The sequence below is a fragment of the Plectropomus leopardus genome, chromosome 9 (genome assembly GCF_008729295.1).
Source record: "Plectropomus leopardus isolate mb chromosome 9, YSFRI_Pleo_2.0, whole genome shotgun sequence".
Classification (NCBI taxonomy): Eukaryota; Metazoa; Chordata; class Actinopteri; order Perciformes; family Serranidae; genus Plectropomus; species Plectropomus leopardus.
In genome coordinates, this window is record NC_056471.1 from 21499976 (window position 1) to 21516901 (window position 16926).

Below are 16926 nucleotides of genomic sequence, written 5' to 3' on the forward strand. Positions count from 1 at the left end.
CGAGCAGACGAGCTTTAACCCGCTGTATTCTTTTGAGCTTTTTCTCAAATTGGTTCAGCACTTTTGTAAGAGTAAGTTACAGCATCGATTCTGTTTGACCTCAAAATCAGTGCGTGTCGAGGTAAATAACGCTCCCTGTGCCGATGCCACACCTGCTGTCACTGGCCTTTTTGCTTCTGTGCATCCTGGTAGCATCTTTGTTTGCTGTTTGCTCAGAGATGCTTGTCAATTTCACTTGCTTGACACCGAACACATCTTGGCTGGAGATACACGTGTATGCTGTTGGAGACACGCTTCAGTTACACTTTGACAGGGAGCTTAACAACAAAAGATTAGAGCACTTTGCTGTCCAGACAAGTCCTGAATGCTAAAACCACTTCGATAACAGTGGTTGTATGGGTAGGGCTTGGCAATATATCAGCATCAGCATTGATATTTTGATATGATAAAACATTTCCTCATAGCTTGTGGATGTAGTAATATTATAAGTGTCATCTTTTCCTGATTTTAAAGCATGCATGCCAGTAAAGTGATCCTTTCACAGTGATCCATCCTAAAATGAGCCTTTACCCACTTAGTCATCATGTCTACAACACTGATGATTATTTATCAAAAACTCACCGTGTCAATATTTTCTGAAAGCACCAATAGTCAACCTGACAATATTGGCTCAATGTCAATATTGAGATATCCGGTCAAAAATACGGCATATTTTATTTTCTCCATATTGTCCAGTCCTATGCATTAAGAATCTTAAAACATGAATTATGTGAGTTATTCTGACAGGAATCTCCCTACTGCAGGTTGCCCCCCACAACTACTGCATCTAACTTACTTTGGGCTTATTTAAGTTATTTTTAGAGTAGAAACAATTATTAGATAAATCAAGAAGTAGGATAACAGCAAATTAATGGCAATTATTTTGATAATGATTCATTGTTGTAAGAGTAGTTTTTCAAATCTGAGAGCTGTATTGCAGTTATAAAAAATTATTGATGAATCTTGATTAGGGCCTCACAATATCAAAAACAAGCTGACATTGCTATTTTTTTCTGCAATATATATAGCGATATTATAAAAAATACAGGAATTTTCACCAGAAGACTTAAATAGCTCTATTTGAAATGAATAAATCCTTGTAGAATTATGGGGGCGATTTTTTGGGGAGTACATCTGCACAGAATATAAAAATAATTTTAAAAAAGTTGAAAAATACATTTTTACTCTGAAGACTTTTTTGTGAGTGTGAACCATCCTTTCTTGAATTTTAATGCTATGCCATTGGTTTAAAAGCTCCAAAACAGAGAAGCAGGTGAGCGCTGTAACCACTGATCTAAAGTGATTTTAGGTAGTTTAATACACTGGTTAACTCGCTATGTAACAATAATGAATAATATTTGCCTATTAACCGAGGCTAAAGTCAATGATCATATCATGTCATGATATTAATAATGCATAAACCCCACCAGATAGTGTTTTATACACGTTTCTTATAAGGTCTCCTTGGTCTCCAAAGCTTGGCTGCTAACATTATCCATAGATCATGACAACCACAATGTTGAGAACTGGGTTTTAAATTGCAGACTTTTGATGTTTTTGCATTGAGACAATCTTCCGATAAAGAACTCGCTATGTATCTCAGAATTGCTTTTCTCTGTTTTGGATATTTTAGCACTGCTTTTCTCAGTTTTAGATATCTTAAGCACTTTCTTCTATCATTTCATAGACTAAACAAAACAGGGATTAATCAAATAAACAGTTAATGATCCTAAAAATTGTTAGTTACAGCCCTAATTTATAGTGCATTGACTTAACTTCTGCAGTGCCCACATTGCCCATAGTCAGTCAACTGAGATTATATTTGACAGGGTGAATTGCATTGTGGTTATTTACATTACACATCCTACTTAGATTACAGGTGCTGACAGGTTTTTGAACTGAGACGATGCATCTTACTGGCTGTTTACACCCAGTGACAAACATGTTGTGCAACTGAATCTATTATTCCAGCAATAAATACTACTTTACTTAAAATATCCCTTTTCTTTTATAAGACTTCTTCCAGTTGTTTGTCCACATTGTTGTCATATATAGAGGATATGTAATGCCGTCCTTTACAACACCACAGTCTAGGGCGCAAATTATGATTTAAAGTTACACAGAGGTTGTCTGTGTCTGTTGTGATGGATTGTGTTACAGTGTATGTGATCTTGTACTTTCTGGTTACCCAGTGTGTCTGTTTGGCTAACAGCATGCAGATTGTGACAAAGCGGGATAGTCACTGAATAGTGAGATGGTGTGACAGGACGCAGTGTCATCAGACCCGAGTCATCATTGGGAGTTTGGCAGTAGCTGAATGCAGTCTTACATCCCCCCCCTCCCCTGCTCTCAGTGAAGCACCTTTCCCCCCCACCGTCCCATCCAGTGCTTGTTTCACAATCTGTGCATAATTTCATTTAGAGCATGATTTAATGTAAAGTTTCAGACTCACTCGATTCTCTAATGCACCATCTATTTCTGACTGAGCAATAACATCTCAGCTCAATTGAGCATTGGATGTTTGCGTTATTGATCTCCATTCTTATTTCTTAGCCGATGCTTTTTCATCAACGGTGAATCTGCTGCTTGCTATTGACATACTGGCACTTGACTCTCTTGGTCTCTTTTTTACTTGCTAACATCGTTTGCATCGAATGGCTGCGTTTGACCTTTGACAATGAGGTATAGATAATGCAATCACTTCTATTTTTTCTTTACATTGGCATTACTTGTTCAGCCTTTAGCTCACTATTTTTAAGATGAGCATTGCCATCACGTAATAGCTCAAAAATGGACCGTGCCTCATGGTCTGACCCTCGTTATATTTTACAGTGAATTTGCCACTAAATCAATGGCGATTCAATGGTTCTTTTCTTATCTTTAGGACCCCAGGGCATGGACTGCTTCCTCATTTTATATAGAATCTCATTTTCAACATGAATTATGTGTGACTGTGTGTGTAGGTGCCAACATTTCTATTTAAGAATCCCCTTTAAGGCCCAGAGTTTTTTGCAGCAATGTTGCTGTAGTTTTTATTTATCCAAAAGGCCTGCGCCCTTGAAACTGTGCATTAGCATGCCTCATGTGCATAATCAATTCCTAAAGAGATGGGCACAGGTGAAAGATTGGCATTAGCGGAAGCCAGCCGATGAATACTGTTGACTGTGTGACCTGTAACCCTGAATCTTCAAGCCAGAGCCCTCTGCAGGTCCTTTGACTCAAAACTAATTTGTTTTGTAAATTGTTCCTACTTGCATTATGTATTTTGCGTGCACAGCCCTTTGTACATGATTGCTTTTTCTGCACCTACATTGTCTCCTTATGTTACATTAGGTGCTTGCTGTATTGCATATCTGGAATACTGCTTGTACATTTGTAGATGGCACTTACACAGAGGAAGGATAACTGCCAGAAACTCAGCATCTGATTCAAATAAATGAACAAAGTAGTCTATGGGGGTGTCCTTGGCTTACTTCTCCTCCTGGGGGCTGGTTGTTGTTTGATAAAGAGAACCTGGATGTGCTTGTGTCCTTGGATGCCGTTGTACTTCCTTTTCTCTCACACTTCTTTCCTCCCACTCTCCCCCTTCATCCTCTGGCAGCCCGGTCCGTCCGGTCCTGCTGAAGGAGTGTCAGTGTGTGCCGGGCGGGTAGGGGATGGGAGATTTGACAGCCATACTGAGGTGTGAACATGGCTGCTCATGCATAAGGCAGCATTATGTAAGCCTGTTGGCGCCCTTCTTTTGTCTGGACTGGAGAAACGATGGGAAATATTTCGAAATTAAGACAAGGAATTTATTTTGTGTTATCTGACTGTTAATGAGAAGCAAATTATTGCACAAACTGGAGTTATGCAGGCTGTGTTTTTGTCCCAGCATGCATAAATTTAGCTTCCAAGTGTTTGGGGCTGTTCTTTGATCTAACCTCTTGTTTGTCTGCAACAGACGTTGGGCAGCTCGCTGTCCAGGTGGCCGTAATTCACACGCTCACTGGCACTCGTCCAGGATCAGATGTTCATGGTAATTTGTCCCCTCAACCCACATGTTGCTGGCCTTTGTATTAGATGAAGCAGATCTCCTGCCTGCAGAACCTTAATAATTTACAGGCACAGTAAGAGCTGCACAACTTGTACTTGAGCTAAGAGTGCAACTGCATCTAAGAGCTGGCTGGAAGGGTCTTCACTTGGATAATGTTTTGGGGTTTCGGAGGAAAAAAGCATGATAGTTAGGAACATGCACAAGCTTGTTTTGCAGATGCTGACTCTGACTTTCAGTTTGTCACTTTATTCGAGTGTCATAGACCATGCACTAATACAACCACCATTTGAAATAATGTTAATATTGAATAAATTGTAAAAAAATTGTGCCACTGGTTTCTCTCGCTGTGTGACAAGTTTGGACGACCCATAAATATATATTTATTGAGATATAGAAATTTTCATTTTTACTCATTGATCTAGGTACTTGCATACCACACCTGTTTCTACTGGTGCATAAAGCATGAAAATATTTTCTCTTTTATTTTTCAGGTTTTTTTTCAGCATTGATTTATGTCAGAAAGTAAGTGTCAGTGCCAGAGAAGGATCATACATAAAAATATTAGACGTATTCATGAAGTGTGTATAAACTTGCTGATGGGGAAGATAAAATTTCTTCAAGTTATATTGGCTGAAATGCCTCACTGTGACAGCGATGCTTCACCGGAAGCCACGTCCCATTTCCTGAGCATAATTTAAACCTTGATGCTAACACAGGGGGTAGTCTAGAAAACAAGTTAACATCACAGGATTGCACATGACACTATGCAGCTTGTTTGCGGTAGAAAGGCTCGTTAAAAAATAATTTGTTCAGGGGCGGTCTCTCCCTCCACCACCCCATATCCATGTAAGCCCATTTTGTCAGTTTGAAAATAGAAGTGGGTTTAATCGAGGAAGAGTGAGGGCTGGGTAATTATGCACTGATCTGAATCGACATATGATATAGTGATCAACACTCCATTATCACTAATGTAAAGTGAAAACATCAATACATAGAAACATCTTTAAGGTATGCCTTTATTTTGAAATTCCCAGGTTACATCTGTGTCATCATTTCCATCTAAGCACACCTCCTTCCTAACCACAGGAAACTTCATAATATCACCACTTATCATATGATGTCCAAAAAAATCTCTGTAATTTTGTATCATGATGGAACTTGTGATTTACACCAGTTATCACTGCTAATTATTAAATTAATTACAACAGCAAATACAATTGTTGTCAGCTCAGAGCTGAGGGCAAACATTGTAAAAATGTCATGAACCGTGGTGATAAAATCAGTGAGGTGTCACAGATATGAAGCCTGTTTTATATAGATGACACATTCATCGTCTTGCCTTAAACTTAAGTCTTGGTTAATCTGTGTTTAGACAGGCTGAATGACTATGAATCCATATGATGCACAGACAGAAAAGACTCTTTGGATGATTTACGAAAATACTGTCAGCAACATAATTTCCCTGAAATACCTCAGATTTTCGAACATGACCTCAAGATTGCTCAATAGAGGCTTTTATCGGGATCTCTTGAAGCCTACTTCCTTCCTTAATTGTGGAATAAAAATGAAAGACTGACACGTATTCAGATAAAATAGATATTACTTGATTTGGTGCTTTAAAAGGCCAGCAGCTTATCATTATATCTTACAGATGTTTATTGACCAATCACTTAGTTTACCCTTTAGAGAAGTGGGAATGGTCTTCAGCATGGTGAGATTAGGAACACGCTTGAGGATAAGAAAGAAGAGAAGGTACAATCAAAGGGTGTAGTGGCTCTGGCTGATCCAGTGTACTGGCTTTGTCGCTATCATGATACTCCAGCCCTCGTGGCTGTCCACCCAAAGCCTCAGAATTCCTTGTGTGTGGGATGTCAGGAATAGAAATTGAGGCCATTGAGAGAACAGCGTAGGCCAAGTTTTCTGGGCTGCTCTCTCTAGGACACAAAAATGTAATGCTTGTGCTCAGTTTGGACTCTTTTAGGATCTCATTTAAAGTCCCACATAAATAAGTTTTCCCAGTTTTAATCCTGTGTCCCAAATATGTCAAAAAGTCAGCATCCGAATGTTTTTTCATCAAATCCATCTTTTCTCTGTATGTTAAACCAGGTGAAACTATATATTTGATGACTCATCCTGCACTGAGACTTTGGGTGACTAGCTACACCGGTCATACAAAACAGCACTTCATTGTCTGTGGGTTGTAGTAACTAACAGAGAAATATAAAGAGAGACACTACAAGATGTGTGTTTGATTTTTGAAACAATGTCGCAGAGGTCTCCATCATCCACCTCGTGATCTAATGGTGAGGGAAGTGTGTGGAGCCAACAGTCCACTGTAGCTCTGTGTCCCACGAAACTCAAAGCCTGCCCACTTTTTAGTGGTTCAATCAAGGGGTCAACCATTATTTTTTAGGGCCTTTACCAGTACATATTAATATTACTTATTGAGACTGATAACCGATAACTCCATCACAGAACTTTGTTTAAATGCCTTTAGCAAATGTTTTATCAAAACTGAAACTTTCAATGTCATAAACAGCAAGTTCCCAGCAACTTTTTTTAAAAATTAAGTTCAGTGAAAATTTAAATAAAAAAATGAATAAATACAAAAAGCTCCTTGTGTTGCAGACTGCCTTCCCTGGTTTTTGCTGGTGCAAACTTTTACATTAATTAATTTTATTGGCGATCATTAAAATAAAACACAGATACAGATAATCGGATCTGTCGACCCCCGGTTCAATCGTTGTAACTGTACACCACTCAAGTATTTCACTGGGAAATGCGTCAGAGCTAAAGATGCTCTTCCGTGTGTTTCATTGGGACTATAAGACGGTGAATCTAGTGATGCACTTATATTATATACTGGATCTGTATTGCTATTGCCCTTATTAAACACACAGCATTATTCAGACATGACTGATCCAAATGAAATCCCGTTTCTTAGCCACTCTGTTGATATGAAAATCTAACAGTTCTTGATAATAGTTCATAGAACAATATGTTTAGACACTTCAAAAGCCAAAAAGAATATTAATGCATGAATGTCTCCACTTATAGTTAAGAAGCGATGTGTAGTTGCAGCCTCAGGTTACTCCACACATAGAAGAATGAACCCAATCAGCTCCACGCAGTGCGGCAAACTGATTTTAATTTCAAAAAGGAAAAGGTCCTACCTGACAATTTCTTCAGCTCCTACTTGTGTCATCACTTATACTGTTGATGTGACATTTACGCAAAGAGAGCGTCTGTAAAGTTAAGACAACAACCTGGCTCCCCTGCCCTGCTCAGTGATTCATCCTACCTACCTTTTATGGGAGAGGAATGCCCCGGCCACCTCATGTTGAGGGGCGTCCAGCGTGTCTCTGGCTCCTGACCCGCTTCCTGAACACATTTTGGCTAGTGTGTGTGTGTGTGTGTGTGTGTGTGTGTGTGTGTGTGTATGTGTGTGCACATATCGCCCTGCCATCTGCATCACAACAACACGGCATAAATCTGAGCACAGCATTTTTCTCCTGGCTTCCCGCATTTATGACTCGTCTATCATCGATGAGTGACCACCTGGGAGAGAAGAAATTAAGTTATAGCCCTCACACAATCACCATTTTGGCCCGCTGACCCTTGTCATACTTTCCTTTGTCCCCTCTTGGAGTTACTGGCTTGTGCTCAACAGCTGAGTGCTTTTTGAGTCTTTTTAATTTTTTTGCGCCACAGTAGAAAATCTAATCTCTTAATTCTTGACCTGTGGGTGGAATTTAGGCCTCGTCAGACTGTAAGACTTTTTATGGTCACAACAAATCCTTTGCGATCGTTGTGGATTTGCTGCACCTGAAATAACAATGCACCATAAAGCAAGTCTTTTGTTTTCATTGATTTATTCTACATCCCCCATGCTGCAGTTAGTGGGTCAAATTTTGGCTTACCTTCAAGTGATTCTTGTTTCTTGTATGATAAGCATTTTATATTTTGTTAGAGTTAACCAGGCCAGTTCAATGTTTAATCTCTGTTTTAGGTGAAGAGACGTACTTAGAATTACTAACATGTCCTCTCTTTCCTTTCTCTTTTTCTCTTTTATCTCTTCTCATCTCCACCCCCCTCCGCTGCTCCATCCTCCAGCTTGGCGGTGATGAAAGAAGAGTCGACAGTCGGACTATCTATGTTGGTCATCGGTCATCTTCCACCAATGAGGCTTTCATCCCACCCAAGTTCTGTGATAACAGGATTGTGTCCTCCAAGGTAAGAAGCACTCTCACATGCCAGGGCTCCAGTCTGGACATACACCAAGATAAAATTCATATACCTCTGTTTGTTTCCCAGCTCCTCTGCGTATTGTGTTTCACCTGCCTTCTGGCAGTTTTCTCCTCTTATCTAACACTTGGAATGAACTCCTGAGTAAACCCGAGCATTCCTGTGTCTTCCTCTCTTTATTCCTCCTCCCACTGCCTCTCCACAAGCTTGTCTTCGCTCCCAACGGAAGGCGATTATTTGTCTGTCAGGGGAGCACTAGCTGTGGCAGTGAAATACATGACTGCTATTAATGTACTGGCAGGGTGGGCAATTCGGTCGTTTCCCCATGGGCTCTGAAAGACCACGCTCACTCTTCCCTCCTCACCTAAATCTCACCCCTCAGTACTGTGTCAGCGGCAGGCGCAGACAGGTGCTGGCTGCCTCGCTTATGGATATGAAGGGTGAAAGTGATGAGGAGAAGGAAGCGGTGTGAGAGTAAAGACGGCAGTGGGATTTATAGTGGTGCAGAGGGTCCCAGTGAGGATGGGCCAATCAATTGGCTCCTGCCAGTATGTCAGGGTAAACAGCCTTTAATTACCCCGGCTGTAGTGTTTATGCTCCTCCATGATCCTGCTCTCCATCATCCTGTTGCTTTTGCACTCCGCAATGACCAATCTCCGCCTCTCCTCTCCTGCTCTCGTTGCTGCTGCACCACCACCCTCCCTGCCGCCGCCGCCACCCCCTTTTCTCATTACTTTCACTCTCTTTTCTCTCTGGCAAAATGAGATGGGCCATTCTGCTGCCGCTGCATTTCAACGCTATCCCCATGCAGACATCCCCCTTCATAAACACTGCTTTATTGCTGTTTCTGTGCATGTATGTGTGTGCACAGCGTGCATGTATTTGTGTTTTTCACCCTCGTACTTTGTTGTGTGGCACTGAGTTACCAGCAGGGTATTGTTGAGCCGTCTCTCAGGGATTTAGGCAGATAAAAGTGTCGCTTCAGCCCCGATGGCATCAGCAGTCACGGCCACTTAAAAAAGAACAAAAAGCACAGAAGCAGTCACCAGCCTGATAAGTTCATTGGCTCCGCATTCAAGGGTAGCCAAATTAAGGAGATAAATCTCTAATCTGAATCAATGGAATACCTGTGGTCCCCCAAGGGCCATCTCCCAAGGCAGTACAAAGAACAGAGACTCCAAGCTTGAAGTTGCCTCTTTCGTCTCCCCCTCCCCAGCACAGACTGAATGCACATATGCAAGAGTCTGTGAATATTGAATGCCTCTAATCTCTCTCCCCTTGCCAAGCCTTTCTTTAACCTCCCTAAGTTCTGTTGAAAAACATCATGCCTGAATGGGAAAATTATGCAGAAAAGAGCATTTAAAAAAGCAATCCACAAACTGTAATACCCATTTTATTTATTTTTCTGTGACCTAACATGCATGTTTTTTTCTCTTTCCTCCCTCAGTACACGGTCTGGAACTTTCTACCAAAGAACCTGTTTGAACAGTTTAGAAGAATTGCCAATTTCTACTTCCTTATCATCTTCCTGGTGCAGGTGAGGACAAGCTTCGTCAATGTGTTAACCCAAACAAAGATTAGAGTTTGTTTATTATTGTAAACTAGTGGCTTCATGGATGCTTGATCTGTCTGTGCTGGTGGTGTTGTGTAATAAGTGGACGTGTCCTGCGGGCCTGCATGTGAACATTTGATGACTTTTCAGAAGACACTATGAAGTGGGTTTAAGCCTGTCAGTGATCAACCTCAGTGAGTTGGTATGTCTCATCCACATGGCTTAACAACCTGCGTTATGTAGACCTGCACAATGTGTGCGTCCCCTGTGTGAGATAAAGTGTGAGAAAGTGTGTCTATTTGCATGTGGACATGGGAGGTGTGAAATAGATGCTAGATATGTGAACTATACAGTGCGTTTGAAACAGTTGCACAATCAACGCTGGTGTCAGAATTGCTATATCAGCCCTTGGGCTTGAACAGCATGTATGCGTGCATCATTTGTATGTGTGTGTGTGTGTGTGTGTGTGTGTGTTTTTAGAGGGTTTAAGAACAGATAAAGTCCTTGACCTGTGTCACACAAATCATTTAATATTCTGCTATTTAGCCATCTAAAAAATATTTGTAAAAGAAGGAAATAAAGCTGAGGTAGGAACAAAGGATTGTGAATCATGGGAAAAAAATATAAAGGGCATATACACAGGGCTAGAAATACCATGCGCATATGCATGTAAATGCAAGTAAAATTTTAGCCGTGCATGTAATTCTCAGCTCTACATTCACTGGTGCAAGTAACCAACTCAAGCACTGACCATAAAACAGGCGTAACTGACACTTTTCACGCAGTCACATCGCATGGCCATTTTCACACACAGTGAAAAACAAATCTATAACTATTCACATTGCTGTGTGAAAAGAGGACACTGACAGCTCATGGACAGACAAGACAGTGCAAAGCAGCATGACTGCAGCACCTTAAAACACTGCCAGCTGTAACGCGGTGAGGTTAAAAGGGATTTGGATATATTTACTGCGTATCCTGTGACGTTTTCTTACTCAGGTTTACTGGATGTTGGCAGTAGGAGGACGGTTATCTCACCTTGCAGCCCTCAGTTTAACAGCTGGGGGCTGACTGAGGATCATAAATGTATTAAACCGATGTTTTTTCAATACCCTCGTGATGACTTACTGATATTGGCGAAAATTATGATTGACAAATGAACTGTATTTTCATTATTAATATGTGGTTCATTTTACATAAATATTTTAAAAGAAAGTAATTGCATTTTTCTACTAACTTCCGTTTAATGAGTCCCAATGACTCAAATTTAATATCAAAATGTATCACGACACTATACACACAGGGCACATCTCTTCATATGGGATTTAATTGCTTGATTTCATGAAAAAAATGATTCTTTGGCAATAGCCTTTAGTGTCACATTTAGTTTAATTTATGAAGACAAAAAGAACTCAAAGCTGCTATAATTACGAGAAGTTAGAAATTGGAGTATAGAGGTCAATTTAGTCAGTAATATTTATTTATATGAATAAATATTCATATTAAGTAGATGAAAAGAAGTCACCAAAGAAGTCCTAATATGATTAAAAAGAAAAGTTTTCATATTAGGTTCCCTGAGAAGCTGCTCAAAATGTTCCCTTGAAAATATAAATGAATAAATTATAATACATTTGAAATAGCCTCACTGTACGTTACAGTTATTGCGATTGAATCTGTCTGTTGTCGTGGCAGAAGTGTGGATAAAAATGGTTAAAGAAATCATTCAGGTTCAGGTTTAAAAGAAGGTGCATGTAATTTTAAAAGTAAAAGTACAGAAAACCGTATTTCGATCACTGATTCACAAAGATGCATACTTGCAAAAGCATAAACATATATTATTCCCACAAAGTACGTGTCCAGACTTACAAATTTGAATTTAATTATCACTTTATTAAAACAATCCATCATTCCAAATAAATATCCATTAAGGTGGAAGCTAGCCACATACATATTACCTCTTCCAACGTTTACCTCCAACGTTACAATGTTGCATCCATGAGATCATGTGCAAGGCAACTAATGGATATTTAATGGGCTATTAAAAGCAGGACTCTGGAGCATGTTGGGTTTATTTTTATCTTACATGTCTGTGGAAATTCCCCCAGAATTGGGTTACAAGGTTTGAAGATAAATCTGTGTTTCATTTAGCCTCCACTCTCTCCCATCACATAAGTTTGGAAAACCCCAAGTAAGAAGTATTATTTGAATTGCAGATAATTTTTTATTGTTGTTTCTTTTGTTATATTTTAAAAAGAAAATACTTAATTTTGTTACATTTAAGTGATCTTAAAATGTGTGGCCCTGTCCTAATAAGAAAGGAAACTGTGAGCTGGCCAAGAGTGCTGACTAAAATGCTTTGACTGGCATCCATACTCTCTTGCTCAGTGCTCTTATCTGACCTCTCCCCTCTTTGGGACCTGGCAGTGGTTGATTGGTGTAGAGACTAAAAAAGAAAAAAAATGTTGCTTGCATCTGCACTTGCTCTTCTGTCATCTCTTTCTTTCCCTGCCCTTTGTTCTGATCCATAGAGATGGAAACTAACCTCCCTCCTTTTAGCAGTAACCTAAACTATGGTGGCAAACAGCCCTCCAGTGTAAACAGGTGCTGGTGTCAGGTCTGCACAAGAGGGATGTGCTCTATCTAGTCCGCATGCTGACTGAATGAGCTCACAGAGTGACTGCTCCCAAAAGCCCAGCACTGCACTAAACAGAGAAATATCTGCTGTCACCAAGTAATTCCATCATCCTTAAGTCAATAGCAGATCAATTGCAGTGTTTATTTTTTCCCCTGGCTCTTGTTTCTACCTGTATTTACAGTGGACGCTCCTATTACAGGTGTTTTTTTTCTCAGTTTGTCTGGTTTTACCTCCTGATCCACAGCTACTGCAAAGGTACTGGGTTTTGGACAGCTGTGAGTTAACATGTGAAATTATCATGAGCAAATGCAATACATTTATATGTGCGTAAACCACCAAGCATGTCTGCATCACTCCCACAAACACGCAAGGATTATTAGTATGTGATGTCTGCAGCGTCGACTGCCTGTTTGTGTGCGAGTACGTTGTATGTATGTGTGCGCGCTTGTGCGTGCTAATGTATGACTCAGTGGGTGTCCTGGGTTTGCTGACGGTGTTTACCCAAGCTGCAGCGTGGTTGGCGTTTCTCCACTAATCCAGCCTCTCTTGAGGGGCTCCTTATCCCAACCACTCAGTTTTTCCCATGCAGCCTGCTATTATATCAGAGCGAGAGGATGAGAGGGGAAACAGGTACACAGACTCCATGTGGACTCATTTGCACTTGCGTCTTCGCAGACAGAAATAAACCTTCTCGCTTCCCCTGAAAGGTTTCATGCAAATGCTCAACCAACAGCCAAATGTCATGCATCCTCCGACTCCGTCCCACCCTCCTTTTGTTTCTCACTTTGTCATTTGCTCTTTCTCTTTCTGTTGTTCTTTCCTCCCTTTCATTCTCTCTCATTCCACCCATCTCTCTGCAGCGCTGCACTGCTGACGTCAGCAGCCAGGAAGCCCTCTGTACTTCTGAGTGCCACAAATAGACACAGGCTGATAAAAAAGCACCACTCTGCTATAAATAGCCCTGCATGTCTTTGCTCGAATTTGATCGAATGGGAATAGAGCGCAGTGAGAGAGCAAGAGAGAGTGATGAGAGAGGAAGAGAGGGGTGGGAACGAGAGGGCAAAGGGGGAAGGAGGATGTGAGGGCCCGCAACGCTACCCCTGGAACCCCAGGGGACCTGCTGTCTGTCGCTCACTGTGACACACTTCCCGGCTCAGATGAAGGGCTTTGTGCTGCTCTGCTCTGCAGCTCTGATATCACACCAGCACATCAGCAGCAGCACACAGTTCACTCCTATAGCAGTGATGTTTTGGCTTTGGTGCAGAGGAGGAAAAGGTATTTGGCCATCTGGAAGTTTGGTGGGGATTGTTGTGAATCAGCGTGGATAAACTGTGAAAGACACGCTCGGGGAGCATTGTGCATCGTTTGGCAGAAGTACAGTAGCTGAAGGTTTTGTGTAGGTTTGAGTTTTCTCAGGAGGTTGCTGTTGCAGTGTTTTTCAAGAATGATACTATTGACGCATAAAAGGGCAGTTTTCACCCTCACCTTGTTCCAGAAATGATGGCTGTCCTTGATACAGCACTGTGAGGTTTGTCGAGTCTGATTTCACACAATATTTTAGTGTGAGATGAAAGACTTTTTTTTTTAGAATCACTGTTTATGGACTGATACTAAAAAAGACACTGCCATCATTTATCTCTTTTTATATCTCTTCTGCTGAATAGTTGCCATTGAAATTGTCGTAGAAGTGCCAAAGATAAATCAGAATCAAACAACATTTATGCTGAAAGTTGGCTTTGTAAAGCCATTCTCTCTGTGCTGTGGTCACCCTTTGTCAGGTTTGGGCCATCTGGCTGCTGCATCAGAGGGACATGATGTCCTCAGTCCTTCCTGCAGCTGCATTTTTCTTGCTATCTGTGATCAGCCAACCTTAAATCCAGTCACGGGAATAGGCAAAAATAAAGTATTCGTCACCTTTTGCCAATGTTCATCACACCAGTGGAAAGGAGGGCTGGGTAACAGGTACCAACTTTTAGGTACTTTAAGGGGTACCAGCTGAATTCTGTCTGTACTACTTAGAACCAATTTATGTTAAATCCAGCAGTGCCAATTGCTGGTACCTGAGAATGCATCTGGGTGAAATTAGTGAGTCTAACATGAGGCAGAAGTGCAGCAAGAAGATGGGAAGCCAACCACAGGGCTCTAGGACGCTCTGTTGGCTTCCCAGCAAGCCAAAAGCAACAATTTAGCAACAATCTGCTGCTATAGTTTTGTGTCTTTGCTATTTAATTATGTTATTGTATTATTTGGCAGTAGCTTAGTATAACTGCTGGACAAGAATATTAACTTGATTTGTGACTAGAAATGACCAGCCGAATTGTGATTTGTCTACCGCTGCTGCTTGTTTAAAAATTACATTTTTGTTATTACAGAGAAAGTACTAAAAAAGTTACCACTGGGTACCGGAAGCAGTACCAGTATCGGTTCAAATGTGAGCGGCACCCAGCCCGAGTGGAAGTTGTTTTCCTTTGAAGATTTGGTCATGCCAAACAGTGGAGCACTAACTGACTGGGTTAAACCTCGAGGCGTTCAATAGCCTATAGTGATGTGCAAGGTGTAATGAGTCTTAAACACAGAGTGACATATACACACACCGTCAAGTATATACACACCTTCATGTATACACACCGGCCTTTTGAAGCATTGAGCACTCTCACCTCTGGCTCTCTACACCTGAGGCTACTGTGGCAGAATCATTACTTTTTTGCTTCTGTCTCACTGGAATCGCCAACCAATACAAATATAGTGCAGACTCTCCTCTGAATCTGCACTCCTCCAAATGGTCGATGTGCACTAGTCCATCTCTGCCTTGTAATTGATTTATCCTGCAGTTAATTGTAATCACAGTAAAACTCGGGTGGGAAAGTATCTCACTGCCCTTGCACTTTGTGTGAGTGAGCGGGTGTTTGTATGGGTACAGAAAGTGGCTGTGGGACACCAGAGACTGCTTCACAACGCATCTCCTGCTCTTCCTCGAGCTGATGTCTATCTGACAGCTTGTAATGCTTCTGGTCAGAATACCAACGAGCTGGATGTGTTGTGTTTGTACGTGCTGGAATACACACTCCTGCTCGGGAGGGGACCAGCCTGCATTCTGCAGGATCAGAAACACCAAGATAAATCCATCTTATGATGGTTTTAAGGAACAAAAACACACAAGGCCATTTGTGTACTGGGGCTTTAGCTGAGCCTTGGTCAGGTGCTGCTCCTAAACTGGTTGTTTGGGATTACCTGATCCCTTGTGATCCCCTTTCCTACTCCATAAAAACCCACTAACATCTGGCTTTTGTATTGATGAAAAAGTTTACAATTGGCACTCACTCCCAAAACAAATGACTCTGGAGTAGACATGGGTATTTATTGGCTCCAGCTCCGTTCAGCTCCGATCAGCAACCATGAAAATAGGAAACACGAATAACACAGTAATTTTAGCCCTTTTGCGGATGTGATGCAATGACGGGTTGCCACAAAATACAGTCCATCTTGGTCCAAGCAGAGCTCTAACATAGATATTGTCGGCACCAAGTTTGAGAGAGACTGATAAACTAAAAGATACAAAAAAAGTAAACACCATGACATTTTCACTGGCCTCCGTGCTGCTTTTGACTGTTTGATACCTGTTTCATGGCCCATCTGTGACATAGACTATCAACACACCAGTAGAAACAAACAAAGAAACAAACAACAAATAATAATAACAGAGCCTTGTACACAGCTTTGGTTTACTTGCAATGGGAAAGCAGTCCATTGTCTGTTTTTAAAAGAGTTCTCTCGGGGTTAAATACCTGTATGCACAGTCTAATTTTGATGGAAAAGGGTATTATTCTTATGAAACACAAAAATGAAATGCAAACATACCATACCTCTAGATCCCTCATGCAGAGCTCGGGCAGGTAAGGTGAGTCCAAAAAAGCTTTGTGTTGGCCCTCTCCCATGCCTTGGCAGAGACACAGAAGTGTTGGCATGCCTGCAGATTAAGCACTCTGCCCCTGGCCCACTTGATTAAAAGTTCTGGTCCAGAACCTCCCTCACTCCCTTCCAAAATGTAAATGTCTCCCTTGTGTTTCATACTGATGAACCAAATTTGAGGAATAGTAGAATTGCCTCGCAGAAACAGACTACACCCTGCATTTAGAGGGCTCTCCACATCTTCTACAACACACGCCTTCCTCTGTAACCACAAACACACATTTGTTGCAGTAAGAAGTGATGTATAGAATTCAGTAGAGTTTGAAGGTCATATGTTTATTGTTGAGTGTTAATCTCTATAAACAGATAGATCTGCATGTTTGTAGTCTGAGTAGTATTGACCATGGGTGGATTATGAACGGGCCCCTGGGTTCAGACAGGCAAAAGGCCCCACCACCTCTCCTACATAGGAGAAAAACACACAGACTTTGAGCTGGTTTTGCCTCTTTT

At 41.2% G+C, this 16926-nt stretch overlaps 1 protein-coding gene across 7 annotated transcripts in view; it reads left to right on the forward strand.

Moving 5' to 3' along the window:
* Positions 1-16926, forward strand: part of atp11c (ATPase phospholipid transporting 11C) — a 58152-nt gene that overhangs the window by 12583 nt on the left and 28643 nt on the right. For all 7 annotated transcript variants that reach the window (XM_042492801.1, XM_042492805.1, XM_042492806.1 and 4 more), the window contains exons 2-3: positions 8189-8308; positions 9768-9857. In XM_042492801.1, the coding sequence (XP_042348735.1) occupies positions 8189-8308; positions 9768-9857 (210 nt within the window). The remainder of the gene's footprint in view (positions 1-8188; positions 8309-9767; positions 9858-16926) is intronic.